Source organism: Hermetia illucens, chromosome 2 (genome assembly GCF_905115235.1).
Source record: "Hermetia illucens chromosome 2, iHerIll2.2.curated.20191125, whole genome shotgun sequence".
Classification (NCBI taxonomy): domain Eukaryota; kingdom Metazoa; phylum Arthropoda; class Insecta; order Diptera; family Stratiomyidae; genus Hermetia; species Hermetia illucens.
Window position 1 is genome coordinate 84032911 of NC_051850.1, and position 19984 is coordinate 84052894.

Here is a 19984-nt window from a genome sequence, read left to right on the forward strand (position 1 = left end):
TACATTCGATTATGTTAGATAGTAGTTGACGTCCATCTAGCACAAAAAATCCTCGGCAGGTGCTGCATTTGGTAAAGCTAAATGTCAAAAATGCGTTCGATTCGGCTAATTAGAGCCGAATTAAGAACAGTCTTTAACTATTTAACTCGGTGATTCGAGGAATTATGTCTTGGAGAGATTCTTAATCCTATGAAACAAGAAGATTACGCAGGAATTTCTCAATGATCCGTATTGAAACGTCTCTTATGGAGCCCGGTGTACGATAAAGTGGAATTATTGGCTCTTTGTTAATTGTCATTACTGTGAATTTAAATTTTTTCCCAAAGTGGTTTTCATCATATGGCCCAGCACCTAAACTTATTCATCTCGAAATCGAACTGCTATGATGTTCTGAAGGACGTCAGCCTTCCCATCTACGCTATTTTCAGCTTCGCCCTGTTATCCCCATTTCGTTAAATCCGATAAATGGCGTCATTCATTCTTTTGGCAATTCGATGTGGTCCTTTGGCGATTCTCCTTTTCTTCATTGTGGATTATGCATCGACACCGGTTGTCCTTCAGAGACACAAATAATATTCGCTAAGGAATTTGAGATTGCATCATGAATTGTCAACATACCATCAAAGCTGTATCGCTTTGTCCCAGTTCTTCTAACCTTTCCCAATGTGAATGCATGTTCGGATTTTTCGGATGACTAATAATTCACGCTAGGCTTTCGTAGCAGAAGGGTCCGTTGCAAATCTCATTAATGGCAGAGGGATTTGTACTGTGGTTGGATGTCGGATACCAGTCGAATCAGATGTGAATTTGTACTTGAGTCAAATCTGGGTAGTAGTCATAGTCGAGCGCAATGCTACGCGCATTGCCTCCTACAGCGTGTTTTATTATTATTAATAATTTACATAAGTTTTTAAACAATTCTGGTTACAAGATTTTTCTCCCGTCTGACTATACTCTCAGCCATTTGCTAAAATAGTCGATAACGACGAGCACATACTTATTGTCAGTGCTGCACTTTCGAAACGGTCCGGCTACATCCATAGCAATGCTTCCGAATTATGCTCCAACTAATGTTGTCTCCGCAGATTTTCCCACTTCGTTTGCTGACATAGTTAACATTAGGAGCCCCCCTATGACCTATTTACTGCCAGTGCGTCTTCTAATCAAGTTGTCTACAGATATTCCATAGTGGAAGCTTTCAAATGAGAGTGCCATATAACTGGAAGCGATAAGTGCGTACTGAACGAAATGAGAAGATTGCGCTTCTAAGCTTACAATACAACGGTGGAGTTGTATTTGCCATTGAAGCTAGCGCAACATTTCTCGTAATCGATAAAATGGAGATTCGTTGCTGTATGATTGAAAGCCTCGAGATTGCACCCAGATCAGGCATTCGATAGAGCCAAATGGCGAAGCCGATCACGACGAGCCGACCCCGCTTGTGAACGGGGCAAAGGCTGAAGAAAAAGAAGAAGTTGCTGTATGAACTTTCGGCATATCCATTAATGCGTTCCAGTATATTTTTTAGGGACGTGAAGCCTTTTAACAGCATCTCCGAAAAATTTCTCACAGTTAACATGAGATCATGAATATTGCTAGATGATTATTTCAATGAGCAAATAAAAACACTCCGACATTTTTCGAATATACAGGTATATTTTCAGTTGTAAGTAGTATTCATCACTTCGAATTCATTTTAATCTCAATTATGTACAGTTATTTACGCGAATAAAATTAGGATAAATTATTCACATTGTTATTTTGCTTACAATTTACGTTAATGAAAAAAGGGGAAATGAAAAGATACTATTACTTGCTATCCGGTACAGTTTGTTCTTTTTCCATAACCTGCTGCAGTGAGAGGATATAATAATTTAAATTTTCAAAGCATATTACGGCTTTCTCGCGCCTCAATTAAAATCGCAGTACCTTTTTGATTTGAATAAGCTTTAGACGAAATTGCTCATTGCAGTATTGTTTTGAAGAAATAGTAATGAGTAATAGTAAGCACAATGTAGTAAAATGGAAACGTACGTGTAGATGAATCAAAGAGAACTTAAAAACACATGTATAAATACTTCCTTGTGTATATACATCATAGTGGTTACAGGTCGGATTTCGCTTCCTCCAACTGTCAATTGCAAGACAATTCTGAAATTTATAAATGTAACTTGCATATATACCGGCCACGAGAACTGGAGCTTAAACGCGATTGAAGGGAATTTGTTTTCTATGGAAAGGAACTTTGCTTGTAATAGCTGAAGATGCTTATTGATTTCATCAGATAAACATCAGCAGCGAGACGAGCTCTTAAAGTACCTGAAGTTCTGCATTTTTGTTAGAACGCAAGTCGTTAATATTAAAAATGTAAATACCGCATGAATTCAAAGGAGAACAATAATATAAGCAAAAGTTACACTTACGCGATGAACATCCTCATTCGCTCTTTAAAGATAATTAATTTTGAATAGGAGGCATTTAGTGCTTTCACAATTATTATCAACATATCCTCAAAAACAATGAATCTACAAAATTAAAAAATGTGTTTTGGCAATGCAATTCTTTTCAATACCCGAATCTCAATAAGGAAACTCTCAAGCAAACACACCGAGCTGTACAGTGCCTCGCTTTCACTATCCTCTCTATACACAAAGATTATACTTAACAATTTAAAATAAAGTTTAATATATTGCAATACTTATAGAAAAATTATTTTTTATAAAGAAGATAAAATAAATCGTTTCCGTTATCATATAATTCTATATAATTTAGTTTTACTTACACTAAAAAAGAGGATTAACAAGATACTACCATTTCTCATCATCGATATAACAATAAACCGCTGTTGTTGGAGTTGCATATTGTTTAGAGAACAGAAAAACGAGTGGACGCCAAAGCTGCACATATTCATGATTTTTTTCTACTTCAACTTCTTGATTATCCTTCTAAGTTCGTGTCACGATTTCTGACCATAGCACAACGTTCAATTACCATCCGCGCTAGCTCCTTTGTGCTCTCGATGGGTCGCATGTGATCTATCAAATCCGAAAGTATACGAATACCGTTTTCTTGTTCAACAAGCCGACAATACTTCTCTGGATACACCTACAAGCGGGGAAAAATGTTCACACTGCATTCAAAGCATTCAAACCCAACTACCTTTGTTAGATTCGCTAGTGCCCATACGGCCCAATGTTGACATTCGGGGGTTTCATAGCAGCGTACTAATCCTAAAATTGGTTCAAAACTACGATAATTTATGTTGCGCTCACTATCCAAGTTCCAACGCTCTATTGCGTCCACCATTCGTTGAAGAACATCAGTCCTAGTTGGAGATTCTATGGTCCAAGCTGCTTCACCGTCGGAGGCAATATGGGCCAATACACCAGCAGCATTATAGCTTACCTGTCAAGTAATAAATACATTAACATAAAATATGGATACTAAAATATGTATTGAGTCAAAAAGATGGTGAAGTAGCCATCTCAGGGAAAATCTAGGAGTATTAAACACATCAGTCCCGAAATTATTGTTGGAATGAAAAGCCATGATATTCCGGTTTTTCTATCACATCAGCTTCAATAACGCGATAGATCTATAATAAAAAGAACAATGCGTTCTTGCAATTTATTAGGTTTTGAGAAGGAGAGTATTGATAGTTGCTGGAATCGACAATGTGGAGGATAACCAGTCAGTCCCGTCTATATGCTACCGCAGATAGCTTAGTCCATACGGAATCAAGCGATATTCAGGTTTTTGTTCATCGTTTCAAACTAGTACTGCCTCAAATGACCTTTGGGCTATTTTCTTGAAAATTTGGTTATTTCAATTAGTTTTCGCTAATGAGTAATCATTAACGTAGATGATATTACCATACTATAGAAGATACCGTTATTCCTGGTCAACTGCCATTGTCCTTATTTCTGACTTGGTCGTAGCGAGTAACACCGCCCGTTTAATGCAACACTTCCGTTTTCATAAGCCAGAGGAGTGTTTGCCACCTTTGGCCGTCTAACACGCACGCAATATACGATAGCATCATTTAGATATTACCTCAAGCTACACTGTGCGCCAAAACTACTCAAACAATAAACAGTACGAGCCAGTTGAGCTCAAAGTTCAAAGCGTAGATTTATCAAAATTTGTTGTAAAATCTACTTCCTGACAGATGGTATTTTTGCATTAATTGGGGATCATGGAGATAAAAAATCTCGCTGGCGGCAGTGGGATTTGTATCGTGATTTGACGTCGGATACCACTCGACTCAGCTGTGAATGAGTACCTGAGTCAAATCAGGGTAATAATCTCGGGCGAGCGTAATGCTGACCACATTGCATCCTACAGTGTTCTGTAGTGTGCCGTTACGGTCTGGAATGAAGTGCTCTAACACACTTCAAGGCCCTGATCCAATATGGATTGTTGTGCCAGCGATTATTATTATTATTATTATGGAGATAAAGTTGACCTTTAAATAATTTAGTTATGTTTCATTAAAAAAAGTCCATTCTTTAAAGTGAATGTAAACTTTTGTGACAGAAGGAAAATCAACTATTGCTCATAAGTTTAACATTATTGGTCCAAATCAGAGAGAATGTGTGTAGTGAGGCTTTTTAAAAGACTTCAAAACATAACAAGTCGTGAAACCGGAAGCTTCACGCTTCAGGTATAAAAGGTTTTGTGTTTCCCTATGTGAGGAGCATAATGCAGTTCTCCATTGGCTGATAGCATTGACTCGAGATATTTAAATCGTTCAGTTCTGTCAATGGCAGTAACCTGCCCAGAACTGAGCGATTTAAATATCTCGAGTGAGGCATTCTGGATGGTGTGGTCACGTTATTCGCGCTAACGAGAATTCACTTACCAATATTGTTCTGAACATTGAAGTCAATGGTAAGTGACCAAAAGGAAGCCAAAACGACGGTGGCTTGATACGCTGGATGGGGATTTAAAAAACCCTGCCGATTACATCCAGATCGGGCATTTGATAAAATAAAATAGTGAATCCGATCACGACGAGCCGACCCCCTTGTGAACGGGACAAAGGCTGAAAAAAAAGAAGATGTGAGGAGCGACGACTGTATGACAGTTCCGTGTCACATAGTTAAACATTCCATTGCCCTCTATTTTTTAGAAAGCGATTTAAATAAATCATTTGGTGGAAAGCCCTGCATTGATAATAGTCAACCTCATACGCTCTGAGTTTAATATTATTAGCAAATGCGAGGAATTTAACCTATATCAGATATAAAAAAGGGCTGGGGGGAAGTAGATTCGCTATGAATGGAATTTTAATATTTCACTTGAATGTCAATTATTCTTATTAATTATGACGTCAGCATCTTATTTATATGACTTCGGATGCTGTTAATTCGCACGAAATTGATAAGTTGGAACTGCTACAACTTTGAAACTAATAGTTGGATGAACTTAAGGGGAGTTTTACAGTTAATTTCTAAAAGTTAGTAATATACAATTAGTAAGTGTATTTGAGCAGATATCGGAATGGGATATATTTTGTGGCCTAGATTTCATTTAAGCGCACCACCCTGATTTTTTCAGATTTTTGGGTGGGTAGTTTCCGAAAATGAGTCCTGTCTCACTTTAAGTGCGTACATTTTGATTAGTTTCGGAAAGTACTAATCAAGGCCTGTTGTTTTACACAAAAAGACCTTAAAAAGACTTCCATTCCTCAAAACAAATAGGAAAGTTTAAAACTCGTAAATTTTGGAGAAGTAAACTTTTGTCCCGCACTGTATTCCAGACTGCACAGATTTCGAATTTCTCGACGTCTTCAATATTTTTTCCTCGAACGTCTCTAACATTTTTGCCGCAACGTATGATCCTCCACCCGTGAGAAAATCGAAATCATACGTAAAGGGCACGACCACTACGATACCGCGGTGGACGAGTTCGGATGTAAGATGAACTTATTAGAGAGATTTTTTAAATAATCGCCTCTAGAATCCTAACTCTGGCCTTAAACTACTCTTTGGTACTATTATTATTATTCTCTTAAGGGAAAGTCGCACCGCGTCCTTGGAGAACTATTGTGCCCCTTTTACTGGTTATAGTGACTGGTACTATTGATCATAGTATCTCAAGCAGGCCTGTAATCGTTAGGAACTTTAGTATGTTCCCTACTTCCAAATGTTTCAGCTTTGCATCTGGTATTAAGTGTTCTCCCAGATGTCTCGACCTACTTTGTACAAGTGCCGGACCCTGTCCCAGGACGTGTATAGAGGTTTCGTCCTCTTCCTCACAAAATCTGCAGGCAGTGCCCGTAGATATCCCTAGCTTCTCTAGGTGATAGCTCAGCCGACAATGAACAGTGAGAATTCCCACTATGATTCGTAGGTTCTTTTTGGTGAGGTTTAAGCAATCCTTTGTGCGCATGGGTTCGTATCCCCCAATAAGCACCCTGGATTGCTCCATCCCTGGTAGGCCCGCCCAATATAGTTCCCTCAACCGTTTCTTTTCATTTCTTAGATTCATAACCATGAAACCGTTTCCGATTCCACAGAAAGGTTCTGGCCCGTGTAAAGGCGTCCCTGCTCCCTTCTATACTAGTTCGTCCGCTGCCTCGTTGCTTTCCAACCCAGCATGGCCTGGAACCCAAAGTATCCAGACCTTGTTGGACGAGCCGAGTGTATTCAGTCTCTCAAGGCATTCCCATATCAGTTTAGAGTTCACCTGGTTGGACCTAAGTGCCTTGATCGCTGCTTGGCTATTGGTGAGAATAGCTATGTTCTGCCCCCTGTAGTTCCTTTGCAGATTAAAGGAGGCACATTTGTCTATGTCGTATATTTCTGCCTGGACTATGCTAGTGTACCTGCCCATTGGCTCAAAGTACATTTTCCTTGGACCAATGACATCGGCACCCGCTCCCTCTGCTGTGAGGGATCCGTCAGTGTACCAAGTAATCTCTTTAGTAAGAGACATTATTTTATAATTTCTGCGCAAAGCATTTTCCATTTTTGCAGCTATAAGCTTTAACGAAAAGCAGATGAACCGGGAATTTAAATCTCACTCATTATTCCGTCGCGATCCGTAGAGTGTGGTGCATGAGGATCGAAAACATAAACCGACTTGCTCTTGGCTAATTAATTTTTCAAAATGTTTTTTCTGTATTGCAGTACTTTTTTTGAACCGGTTTTTTTTCCGATAACAATTTTACTTAATAGTTACATTTACGGAAATTATCATCAATTTCAGCTTAATCCCGAAATCAAAGAAACTTCAGTATTAAAACGCAATCCTCAAGAGAACATCTGAGGCAGCCAAGTGCAGCAGCTCCAATGTAAACCGGCACTGGATCTTGCAAACAAAGAAAGGGTCTAAGAAAAGAAAGGCAGAATCTTCCCTTATTAATATTTCCCTTATTGGACAAAGTCGTGCGGAAATCAATAAAGCGAAAAATTCAAAGAAAGGGATACTTTACCTCCTTATTAACATCAATGCTATCGATAAGTACCTGAAAGTTAAACCTATACTATTAGCACTCATGATCAAGGAGTATCCTCCAGTTTGGGGGTAGGGTAGGGCTGGCTACCGTTCACGGAAACCCAAATTCACGGACCTACGGACTGGATTGACAACGTAACCCGTACACAGGCGATACGTCGGCTCCTATAGTTTACATAAAACTACCAATGACAATGGGCTGCGGATTATCCAACGGTGTCGCACGAAATGGTTATTGGAAGTACCAACCAAATTTATCACGTGCTAATTGAACGCCGCCACCTCTCAGCCTTGATGAATTTCAGAACATCAGAACAAGCACCCATACAAAGATAAATATAATGCAGCTCTCAAGGTTGTGGTTAAGAGACTCCACCCAAAGTGTCAAAAAGACGACATTGTAGAAGACCTGAGGGAAAAAAATTCGAGCATTCTAGTGAATATACTGAAAAAAGAAAAAAGTCTGGAAACCGGAAGCTAGACACTTCAGGTGTGAAAGGTTTCTTTGTTTTTTATGTGGGTATATTTGAGTGCAGAACTTTCCCATTTGTACGTAACCCGTAATGTATATGTATATTTAGCATATCAATATCATATCAAAATCCTCACTTTAATGTGATATTGATATTAAGTATTTCGGATTGCAGTAAATATATGCGGAAAAGACAATTTTGAGATAAAGTACCTTTATAAATAATGGTATGATTTCGATCAAAATGGTATTATGCTTCATAATATACTCTATGTTATTGCATGTTTTTCTAACTATAGAATAAACTAAGAGTTGTTTCTACAACATGACTATATTCGATGAAAAAAGTACACCCCCTTTTGCAAGTATGTGACCCCCCCCCCTTAAACTTAATGTAGAAAGATGCAACTTATTCTCGTCAATCCGTATGGCATTTCTGACGAAAGTGCCTCTGACAGACAGACTGACGGACAGGCAGACAGCCATTGAGCCGTTTGGTTTGTTTTACAAACAAAACCTTAAAAATTCCGGCACAGAAGGGAGGGGGCAACTCCCACTGTTCATGGTTACGTTCGACAACAGTGAAGATCCAAACAAAATTTACAGCTTAGGAGCAATCCTTAATATGAGGGTCAAAGTAAAAGCATTGCGAAAAGTCAGTCACCTAATATCCCAGTGCCAGAGAGTTAACCCCACACAAAGTATTGTAATCGAAATCCACGCCATGTGCTGGTGATCATGACTAATCGAAACGTTCTAACAACAAAGCTTCACCAACAAATTTTGTAAATTGCAGCCAATTGCAGAAGCTGCGAAGTATGAACGAATTACTGAAATCATAGAGGAATACCGCTCCCCGCTAATAGCAATTCCTGAAAAAGAACAACCTGAGCCTCTTCAAAACATGGCCGCGCATATTGGTGCACCTGAGAAAGTAGAATACTAGCAGGTAGTTTATTACTTGCCTTGCTTTAGCAATGCACACCAAAAATGGTAATCGAATACTGAAAACTGCTTTAAATGGCCTCGAAGTTTTAAATAAAAGACTTGATGAACAGTTTCTTGACAAACTTAAACAGTATAACTTCAGGAAACTAAAATGTACTAAGAAAATCTAGTGATAAATGGCTTGAAAATCCTAACTTGGAATGCAAATGGATTATATTAGCACCTAAAAAAGTTTGAAATCTTTCTTCATACTGAGAGGTAGATACATGCCTTATCTCAGAAAGTCATCTTACGGGATCCACTAACGCTAAAATCTGTGGCTTTTGCTCATACCATGCAACACACCTTTCTGCTGGGAAAAAATTACAGTTTACCGTCGACAACAAGTTATTGATTTAAACGCAAATCCTAAAACCCATATGGACGTGCGGCGAAAAGCTTTGTGGTTGTGCTAAAGAAGCTAACATAAAAGTACCAAGGGATCTGCATAGGAACCCGACTTACTCAAGAACAAACCGCCTATTGATTTAAGCTTTTCAGGAATAACCAGTTCCACAGAAAAGCCAGCTCAGATGCTGGATCCTCTTTCTCCTACAAATGCGAACCTAAATCTGCTGAATGAGAAAGTCTGTCGCAGCTTAGCATTTCAGTGGGTAACACCATCAGGGCACGCGAACCTTGTGTTTAGCCTTTCGAACGTATCTACCTCTTACATGTACTGAAGAGTATTTTCGACATTTGCGGACCAAGTGATCAGTTTCTGCTCCACTAATCAAAATATGTTCTAAACAAGCCGCCCGAGATATTGATGAGTACTAAGTCACTATCAAAACTCCTAAAAGGACGTCACAATACCAAACTGACTGCGGACATGTAAGGGGATCGAAGAAAGTCAAGACTTGAGATCGGGGAGCGCTGGAGCTCTGTTATTGGGAAAAAGCACAAGAAGTGTCATGTACGCCATAACAAAGGAAATTCCATCAGTGCGTTAGTGATAGAAGCAGAAATCGCCACAGATGACGATCGTTATGGGTTTGCACCGATCGTGGAAAAGTTGCGAGAGAGGTGTCTTCGATGGTATGGTCACGCAATTTGTGCTAACGAGAATTCACTTGCCAAGTCTGACAGACAGATTAACCCGATCATTTTTGTTTTTAACGACATTGAATACATTTTCTTGGTCCGCCTGTCACGGATTCAAATATACCAAATATTGTCCCACAAAATGGTGGCTATTTCCGGCGCGATGGTCTAGTTGGACGAGCGTCAGCCTCTCAAATCCATTGACTCGGTTCGAGTTCCGGTCATTACGGATGTTTGTGTTCGTCTTTGCACACATCAGCGAAAGTAAAATGAGGAGTAAGATAAAATCGAACAAGAAAGGAGTGAAGAGAAATCAAATCAATATTTAATGATGAAACTATTAAATTTGAGAAAGAAATCTTCATTGGATTATGGAGGTGTACTTTATCAAGTCCCAAAATTTACCCACATTCTGATGAGCTCTATTCAGAACGTACTTGACGTCTTCTACAACATAATTCGTTACTTGGTATTTGTCACTAACTGAGACTAAAATCTTTATTATTGACTCTAGTTTATTAGGCTATAATAGAGAACACAACTGAAACTCCTAGAGTTTCTCACCACATTAGTTATCATCATGTGAAGTTAACTAATTTAATTGAGCGTGTTAATAAACAGTAGTTACCAGAAAATATTGCTATTCTACCTCAAGCGTTTATGTTTGATTCATTTCTTCTTCTGTTACAAGAAAACAATCCGGGAAACCGGCAGCTAGACGGTTCAGTTATAAAAGATTTTGTCTTTCCTTATGTGAGGAATGACGAATGAATGATAGCTCCCTGTGCATATAGTTAAAAATGCAATTGGCCTCTATTGCTTAAAAAGCCATTTACACAAATAACCTGGAAGGTACTGTATTGATAGCAGCCAACCTCATACGTTTCACATTAGGAGTTCAATATTATTAGCAAATGCTGATTATTCATGAATGGAATTTTAATATCTCATTCGAATGTCAATTATTCTCGCTAATTATGTCAGGATCTTATTTGCATGATTTATGGTGCAGTAAAATCGCGTCGGGATAGCTGAGTGGTTTGACCGCAAGGCTGTCATACGGAAGCTCAAATTTCACTGGTGGCAGTGGGATTTGTATCGTAAATTGACGTCGGATATCAGTCGATTCAGCTGTGAATGAGTACCTGAGTCAAATCAGGGTAATAATCTCGGGCGAGCGCAATACTGACCACATTGCCTCCTACAGAGTACTTGCAATCCTGTACTGTACCGTTACGGTCTTGAATGAAGTGCTCTAACACACTTCAAGGCCCTGATCCAATATGGATTGTTGTGCCAACGATTATTATTATTAAAATCGCGGGAAATTGGAAAGTTTAAACTGCTGATTTTTGGGTTGGGTAGTTTCGGAAAACTGAGTCCCGTCTTACTTGTGTATACTTTACATTCCACGACAAAACAAATATTAGTTTCGGAAAGTATTAATCGTGACCTTTGATACCCCGCGTGACTACATCCGGTGAAAAGAAAATGGCATCCCACCTTTGCAAGTATGGGGAGCCTCCCTTTAAACTGTACGCAAATTTATGTCACTCACTGTATGGGATTTCATAGTTCGTATCTGTTCACCAAATTTCGTTCGGATCCATTTAGCTGTTTTGGAGAAAAGTGTTTTACACAAAACCTTAAAAACTGTGTGTGTGTGTTACACAAAAACTTAAAAACTGTGTTGGAAGGAAATATTACCTATGTTCGCCTACAGATCCTCATTGTTTATATATGAGTCGGTTTTCTTATTGCGTTAGGAGAAAAATAAAGTAAAAATCATTTCCCTTATGGCTACGTTGGCTCTCCTTTTTAAAATGCAGTTCCTGGGAGTACATCATTTGCCTACTAATATTGTTGTTGTCATTATATTTACTTTTGTTAATTTTTTCTTTAAGAGAGAAGCCTAGTTTCAGCACTCAGGTCTTTAGTGGGCCCATTGTACTATTCTTTTTCGCTCTAAACAATCAGAAACATCAATGACTGCGGCCGGGGATTCGAAACCGAAGCATAAAGCCAAGCACTTCCGGTGCCGGCCGATATATCGGAGTTCACAATGTCGGCCGATGTCGGAATTTAACCAATATTAGCACTCAATAATTTAGGCTCCGACTTAAAAAAGTATATATGAGCTCTGGTGGTGGGGGCCGGTGTTAGGTTAATAGGAGTATCCCTCGAGAACCCCCCGCAATATTGAGCATGTTTGCAGAATGGTGTACTTCTTGCATGATTCGAACCAGAATCTGTGAACGTCCCAGGACATCTAGGGAAACCGTGAGAGATTTAGGTACGAAGACTTATTACATATAAAACGCTTTTTAGCTTTTATTGAAAACAAAACCTTAACAAAATCGGTTTACTATTTGTCTGTCTGTCTATCTATTTGTTCCCTGCCAGACCCATTTCCTCAGAAACGGTAACCCCTATTGATACGAAATTTGGTGGCAAGGTAAGAACTACGAATCCTCCAGCATTTAGTGAGTAACATTGGAGGTCCGAAAGGCGTCAATTGTTTCAAGGACTCGTTTTCAGAATCTACCCAACCTAAAAATTTGAAAAAAAATCATGGTATCTAGGCCGCAAAATACTCTCCGTTACGATAGCTGCTCTAATAAAGTTAATAATGATATTAACAAACTTATGGTAGGTCTTGCCCCTTTCGCGCAAAATGTTACTCCCTTACCCAAAATGTTAGCACCACATTGAGTTGACTGCCGGATATACACTTTGAGCTATGCATAAATGGAACCATCATGTATCCAAATATTCCTACACAAAAAATCAACAAAAACTTTCACACCTGAAGCGCTGAGTTTGCGTTTTCCCCACATATTTAATGATTTGAGAGAATCTTCTCCGTCTTAAGCACAACGGGCCAATAACGTCTGGAAAATTTCCAAACGGACGGTTTTTTTTTATCGTGAGCGGAGGAACCCATCGTGCTTAAATCTTTGGGAATCCAAGTTCCTCTTTGATGATGGAATGTAACTCACGTGACTTAGACTTCTGCCCTGGGAGCAGCGTGACCGTAGCGGCTCGCAAATGATGAGTGCTCCTGCGCTCAATATAATTCGTAGTCATGTCGTGTTGTACGAATTATATAAAGGAGCACTCAACATCTGCGAACCGCTACGGCCACGCTGCTCCCAGGGCAGAGGTGAGGCAGCGTCTGAGGATTTGCCTTTGCCCTGGTAAGAAACCGTAAAGCCGTCATCGCTTGACTTTTTTGAAAAGTTTGGGTGCAAGCCCTAAGCGAGGGGTCCGTGGACGAGGAAAGAGGGAGTAAGTTGCTCCCCATTTGGTCCGGTCCAGCATTAAGTTGATGCGAACTTAGGACCCCATCATTCTCAAAACGAATATTTTGCAAAGAGTTTCAACCCCTTTTCCGCCCATAAACGTATAAAAATTTTGGAAGGTTTCACGTCAAAAACTTTATAATATTCCGTTGCGCAACAGTAGTAGAAACCACTGTCCACTTATTGCTCTAATATAGACTGAATAGAGATAATATTGGAAATGGGTGCCGAAGTGGCGTAGGGATAACCAGACGGATTTCGTCGAAAAAATGCATAGCCTTCCGACTCTCCAACAACGCTCGATTACCAAATTCCCGTTTATATTTGACAGACCCTCGTACAATACCAGTAGCTGGCAATGTTATTAGAACTAAAATCGCCCTCTCGAGACGCCAATTTTTTTTGTTTCCGAAACCAGTGGCTCACAGTTCACCTTCTTCTCCACGTATTTCCGTTCAATGTTGCTATCATGGAAAATAGCAACATCAATAATTTACGCGGAGCGACCCGTCTTGTCAACTAACAGCACGTAAGCTTGTTGTATGGTATATGGCGATCAGTTAAAACTTGCTGGTCTCAATACATATCGTAAGCAGAACTGCAAGCACTGCCTACTCTTCATATCTGTAAACCGGATATGTTCCCGTCATCAGCACGAGCTTGTGTGCAAGCATTACGACTGTCCGTGTATTGTTCCGGCTCTCCTAGTCTGACTTCTCTCCACTTGGAAGATTGAAAGATCTATTCTTCAAGTTAAGTAGAATCAACCCACAATCTGCCTTACAGACAGCCGCATGCAAGGGACTCGCCTGCTCTTTGCTGTCAAAATAATTAATATTTAATTATTACTAAGCTCAACACTGTATAGGGGCACGTCCCTAAAATTGGGCTTGGTGATGCTGCGGCACGTGTCGACAAAACACATCAATGGAACTGCACGAAGGTCCTGGCGGACCAGCGTAGTCAATTTTTGCCATTTTTTCTCAGATTCGGAGAAAACTCGGCCCTCACGTACAAGTTAATCCGATTACACACTAATTTCTGAAGTAAAAGAAAACTTTGAAGAGAAAATGGAAACCCAGTGAAGCACTAGCGTGAAATGTTCCCAGCCTTATGTAGAAGGAGGTACTCATATAGCTGCTTATTTGGCAAAGAATACGTTCTTCAGGGTATACACTCTCTCTGCTCTATACAAGTGGTGATTTTTTCCAATTGTTCTACAATATATATCAAAGATTTTTACCAACAAAGACATTTCCCAAATTGTTTAATTTGTCAGAACAACATGTTCAATTCTGAGCCCAACTGTCAAAAAAGAATAAAGTTAACATTACCTCGATTCCGTCACTATCTGAATTCAATAAATCAGCAAATACAGTAATGAATTCGGTAGTCATCAATCGTGGTCTTAAATCTTTAACTTCTGCTACGTTTCCTAGAAGACCCATCATATTCCTGAGTAATTCATCTTTATCGGGGAAATACTGCGAATAGAAATAAAAAAATCGTATATTCCCGATGCACCGCTAGAAGAAAATTGAGAGTGAATTAGTTGATTCCACTTACTCTTAAACACATAAGAAAATAATCCATTCCTTGACCGTCTAAAAATCTCCTACAATTAACAGCAGTCTCATCAGTTACATTCCACATGGTTGACCAAGCAACTTCCATAACATCATCGAACGCGTAACGGAAGAGGCGATCTTTTATTAAACACAACATGGTCTGGAAACAAAAAGGATGAATAAATCACTAATTTCGAATACAGTTATTAATCGCAAACTTACACTTATAACACCTAAATCTCCCAAGAACAATTTCTGTCGGCCATCAACTTGGCAAGCGAGTGTATTTAATAAATAAATTGCTATCCTTTGTACAAATCCTTCCTGTTCCGTTTTCGAAACGCCATGCAGAAGAATCTGTATAAGTCTTTCGTATTCAAATAGCTGAGTGAAGAGTGAAAATTTATTTAATTTAACGATCTCGATTCATTCGCTACAATTTTACATTTAGACTTACTACATCACCCGGCATTGAGAATTGACATAACGTTAGATAGCCATTCCGCAGCATTGTGTCGTCTGTTATGTGCATTTGCATCCCATTCAAAAGGGTTGTAATGATGTGGTTTTTGAGTGGCGTTCCAAATCTCGCTTTATGTCGTCCTTTCACAATGTAGAATAAAGTTGCACTGGAATTTCAGAGAATGTTTGGCAAATTATAACTTTTTATTAAAAAATAACAGCGAAGGGTCTACTTCAGAATCAAGCAGATTAGGACACACACATCACTTCTGAAATTATCTATGGTTGAATTATCTTGCGTGGTGTTTAAAAATCCTTCTGATATAATTGAGAGAACAGCAAATAGTTTCCAATACTACATATGGGCTAGTAGCTTCGTACTTTCGTACTTGCTTTTATACGAACATTCAATGAACACCAAAAATAAAGCAGCCAAGTAAGCTGATTTGAATAGGTGAGACTTACAAAGCTTAGCTGATTGCGAGAGTAAAGCAACTTCCATAATAGGGGGAACTGGAAACCCTACTATGGCCGGTATGTCTGTGGATTGTTGGAACGGAAGAAGAAGGTGTGGCGCAGCAGGGTCAACAGCATTCGAAATTTATTTCACAACCGTTCATGAGTGGCGAATATTTTCTTTACCCAAAAACTTGTCTCATTCATATAATTCAACAATCAAATTAAGAGTTTCAAAATCGCGACCGAGCAAGTCCTTTAATTTTTTCAAACAGATGTTCCTTTTAAGTTTATTTGAAATAATTAAAAGTGAAGTGTCAAATGTGGAAAGCTATGTTTAGTATTATATTTCTACGTAGTTAAATACGGAGACTGTCGGTAAGTAAGTCGGCTAAGCTGGATCACTTGCTGGCAGGTTTGAGTCAATTGCTTCGCGAAATGAGGCAGATGGGTGGGAGCAAAATCGATGACGACCTGTTGAAGTCGCTCTGGCTGCGACCACTTCCGGAGAACACTCAGGCGGTCCTCGCGTGCGTCTCCGGTTCTTTGGAGGCGCTGGCAGCTGCGGCTGATAAGGTGCATGAGATGCACGTGCGTTCCACGATAACGGTCGTTCAGCAGCCTTCAGATGAGTTAGGCGAACTGAAGCGTGAGATGGCCGCTCTTGTGGCCTGCATGGCTGAGATGAGGGCGACGCTGAACGCTCAGCACACAAAAAACCAGATCAGCGGGGGGTCCTAGCGACGGCCATCCAGAACGCAGCGCCACGTCGCCTAACAATTTATGACCCCCTCAGCAGGCGCAGTTATCTTGTAGATACTGGTGCGGAGGTTTCGGTTCTTCCCGTACCCCGGCACCATCGACTATTTCCTCAACCGTTGAAACTGGCGGCAGCAAATTCCTCCCGAATTAACACCTACGGGTATAGTCAAGTGGACGTGAGTCTTGCCTTGAGTAGGACGTTCCCGTAGCGATTCATCCTGGCGAATGTCAGTTTCCTCATTTTAGGCGTAGACTTTTGTGACACTATGGGTTGCTGGTGGACTTGAAGAACAGGTTCCTTATAGACCCCACGGCTAAACTTAATTCATCTGAACCCAACAACAATCTTTCCGTAGTTTTGGAGGATATTACTGACTCTCGTGTTCGGGCACTCCTCCAAAAGTTCAGCCAGATTACTACCGAATGTAGTCTCTCTAAACCAGTGAAGCACAATGTGCAGAACCACTTTAACACTACTGGCTCCCCTATCTTCTCGAAGATGCGTCCCCTACCACCCCAGAATCTGGCTATTGCATGGAAAGAATTCGAACAACTTATGCAACAGGGTATCTGCAGACCTTCAGACAACTGTTGGTCTTCCCCACTCCATATGGTCCCTAAGCCAAATTTCAAATGGCGCCCCTGTGTGGATTATAGAAGGCTAAACGCACAGACTGTTCCTGACGCGCATCATCTCACAAACTGCCGCATCTTTTCGACCTTGGATTGAACCAAGGCGTATCACCAAATCCCTGTAACTCCACTTAGCCCATCTCGAGTGCATTTTTCAACACCTCCTTGAGGCCGGTTTAGTCCTAAACGTTGATAAATGCAAGTTTCTTCAAACACAGGTGAGATTCCTCGGTCACTCTCCCCTGACGGAATACAGCCCGACCCAGACAAGGTGCAAGCAATCACAAGCTTCCCGCATCCAAAAACTGTGAAGGATTAGCGGAGGTTCTTGGGTATGCTAAACTCCTATTGTCATTTCCTGCCCAGGAATGCGTTCTTGTCTGGCTCCAAAACAAAAGACACACGAGAGATTGTGTGGTCTGAAGAGGCTGTCCACGCGTTTGACAAATCCAGACAACAACCCACTGATGCTACACTCTTGGCATTTTCTCGACAAGATGCATCCCTAGCCGTTTTTGCTGCTCTTCACCAAAAGGTGAATCAAATCTGGCAGCCGTTGAGCTTCTTCCCCAGACAGTTAAACTCCGCTAAACAGAAGTACAGCACCTACAATCGAGAACTGCTCGCCGCGTACTTGAGCATTAAGTACTTCCGCTTCTTCCTAGAAGGTAGGCCGTTCACAGTGTTCACGGCGTCTCCTCGTCAGCTTCGATCATCATCATCAACGGCGCAACAACCGGTATCCGGTCTAGGCCTGCCTTAATAAGGAACTCCAGACATCCCGGTTTTGCGCCAAGGTCCACCTATTCAATATCCCTAAAAGCTCTCTGACGTCCTGACCTACGCCCTATTGCCCTTATAGACTTTCCGGGCTCGATCATCCTCATCCATACGGATTAAGTGACCCGCTCATCGTGACCTATTGAGCCAGTCATGGTATCGTTCATAGATTTCGTCGTTATGTAGGCTACGGAATCGTGCACCCTCATGTAGGGGGCCAAAAATTCTTCGGAGGATTCTTCTCTCTTGATCGCGGCCAAGAGTTCGCAATTTTTCTTGCTAAGAACCCAAGTCTCCGAGGAATACTTGAGGACTGGCAAGATCATTGTCTTGTACAGTAAGAGCTTTGACCCTATGGTGAGACGTTTCGAGCGGAACAGTCTTTGTAAGCTGAAATAGGCTCTGTTGGCTGACAACAACCGTGCGCGGATTTCCTCGTCGTAGCTGTTATCGGTTGAGATTTTCGACCCTAGATAGGAGAAATTATCAACGGTTTCAAAGTTGTATTCTCCTATCCTTATTCTTCCTGTTTGACCAGTGTGATTTGATGTTGTTGATTGGCTGGTTTTCGATGCTGACGCTGCCACCATTTACTTTGTCTTGCCTTCATTGATGTGCAGCCCAAGATCTCGCGCCGCCTCCTCGATCTGGATGAAGGCAGTTTGTACGTCTCGGGTGGTTCTTCCCATGATGTCGATATCGTCAGCATAGGCCAATAGTTGGGTGGACTTAAGCAGGATCGCCCCTCTTGCATTTACATTAGCATCACGGATCACTTTCTCGAGGGCCAGGATAAAAAGGACGCATGATAGGGCATCCCCTTGTCGTAGACCGTTGTTGATGTTGAATGGTCTTGAGAATGATCCTGCTGCTTTTATCTGGTCTCGCACATTGGTCAGGATCATCCTAGTCAGTCTTATTAATTTCGTCGGGATACCGAATTCTCTCATGGCCGTGTACAGTTTTACCCTGGCTATGCTATCATAGGCGTCTTTAAAGTCGATGAATAGATGGTGCAACTGTTGTCCATATTCCAACAGTTTTTCCATCGCTTGCCGCAGAGAGAAAATCTGATCTGTTGCTGATTTGCCTGGAGTGAAGCCTCTTTGGTATGGGCCAATGATGTTCTGGGCGTATGAGGCTATCCGGCCTAACAAGATAGCGGAGAATATCTTATAGATAGTACTCGCTTCGATACCTGAGCTTTATAAGTCAGTTCACGTCCGACATACATCACGTGTCCGGCAAGGACAACATAGTTGCTGACGATTTATTTCGTGTCTCAGAGGTTAACATCCCCGGCTCACCCGACTTCTCGGCTATCGCCAAGGCGAAGAAGGATGACGCAGTACCTCAGAACCTCAAATCCAACCCCAAATACAAATTTCGGGAGTTGCTCATCTTCGGCTCGAACCTCTCTCTTTGCTGCGAATACTCGGAAAAGGTACCCCGGCGATACATTCCCACCACCTTTCGCAAAGAAGTGTTCCACACGGTTCAAGACTTAGCGCATCCAGGCATCAGGACGACAAATCGGTTAGTCGCCGAGAAAAACTTCTGGCCCTCCATGAATAACGACATCAACTCCTGGACCAGAGAGTGCATCGCATGCCAGAAATGTAAGGTCACCAGGCATATAAGAAAAGAAAGGAGCTCATTTCCCCGCACTACCAAGCGGTTTCACATCTTACACCTCGAAATCGTAGGCCCTTTGCGAGACTCGCACGGTTTCGCAATTCGCACCGGACGCTGAAAGCCGCCATTATCCCCCCGACAACCCGTCCTGGACTCAGGTCTTGCCTCTCGTCCTACTTGGCCTCCGAACAACCCGCCGAGAGGAATTTGCTGCCAGCCCCGCGGAGCTGGTATACGGGGAGAACCCAAGGCTCCCAAGTGATCCGGTCTTCGACAAGAAATCGGGTCTCACAGATTTGGGATTGCTGCGCCTGCTGAAAGACAATCTCCACCGCCCACATGACACTCGTCCGCACCTGCCTGCGCGCCCAAGGAGCTGGACACGTGCACGTCCTGGTCAGGGCGGATGCTGTCCGGAAGCC

The 19984-nt window shown here is 41.3% G+C and overlaps 1 protein-coding gene across 4 annotated transcripts in view; it reads right to left on the reverse strand.

Annotated features, from left to right (window-relative positions):
• Positions 1–1636: 1636 nt before the first annotated feature.
• The window catches only part of LOC119650345 (protein zer-1 homolog), a 41786-nt gene continuing 23438 nt past the window's right edge, over positions 1637–19984 (reverse strand). For 3 of the 4 annotated variants that reach the window (XM_038053015.1, XM_038053016.1, XM_038053014.1), the window contains exons 7-12: positions 15280–15463; positions 15057–15218; positions 14833–14994; positions 14601–14750; positions 3160–3405; positions 1637–3105 (exon numbers count right to left, since the gene is read on the reverse strand). In XM_038053015.1, coding sequence (XP_037908943.1) covers positions 2938–3105; positions 3160–3405; positions 14601–14750; positions 14833–14994; positions 15057–15218; positions 15280–15463 — 1072 coding nt within the window. In that variant the 3' untranslated portion in view covers positions 1637–2937. The remainder of the gene's footprint in view (positions 3106–3159; positions 3406–14600; positions 14751–14832; positions 14995–15056; positions 15219–15279; positions 15464–19984) is intronic. The other variant, XM_038053017.1, reaches the window with a different exon arrangement.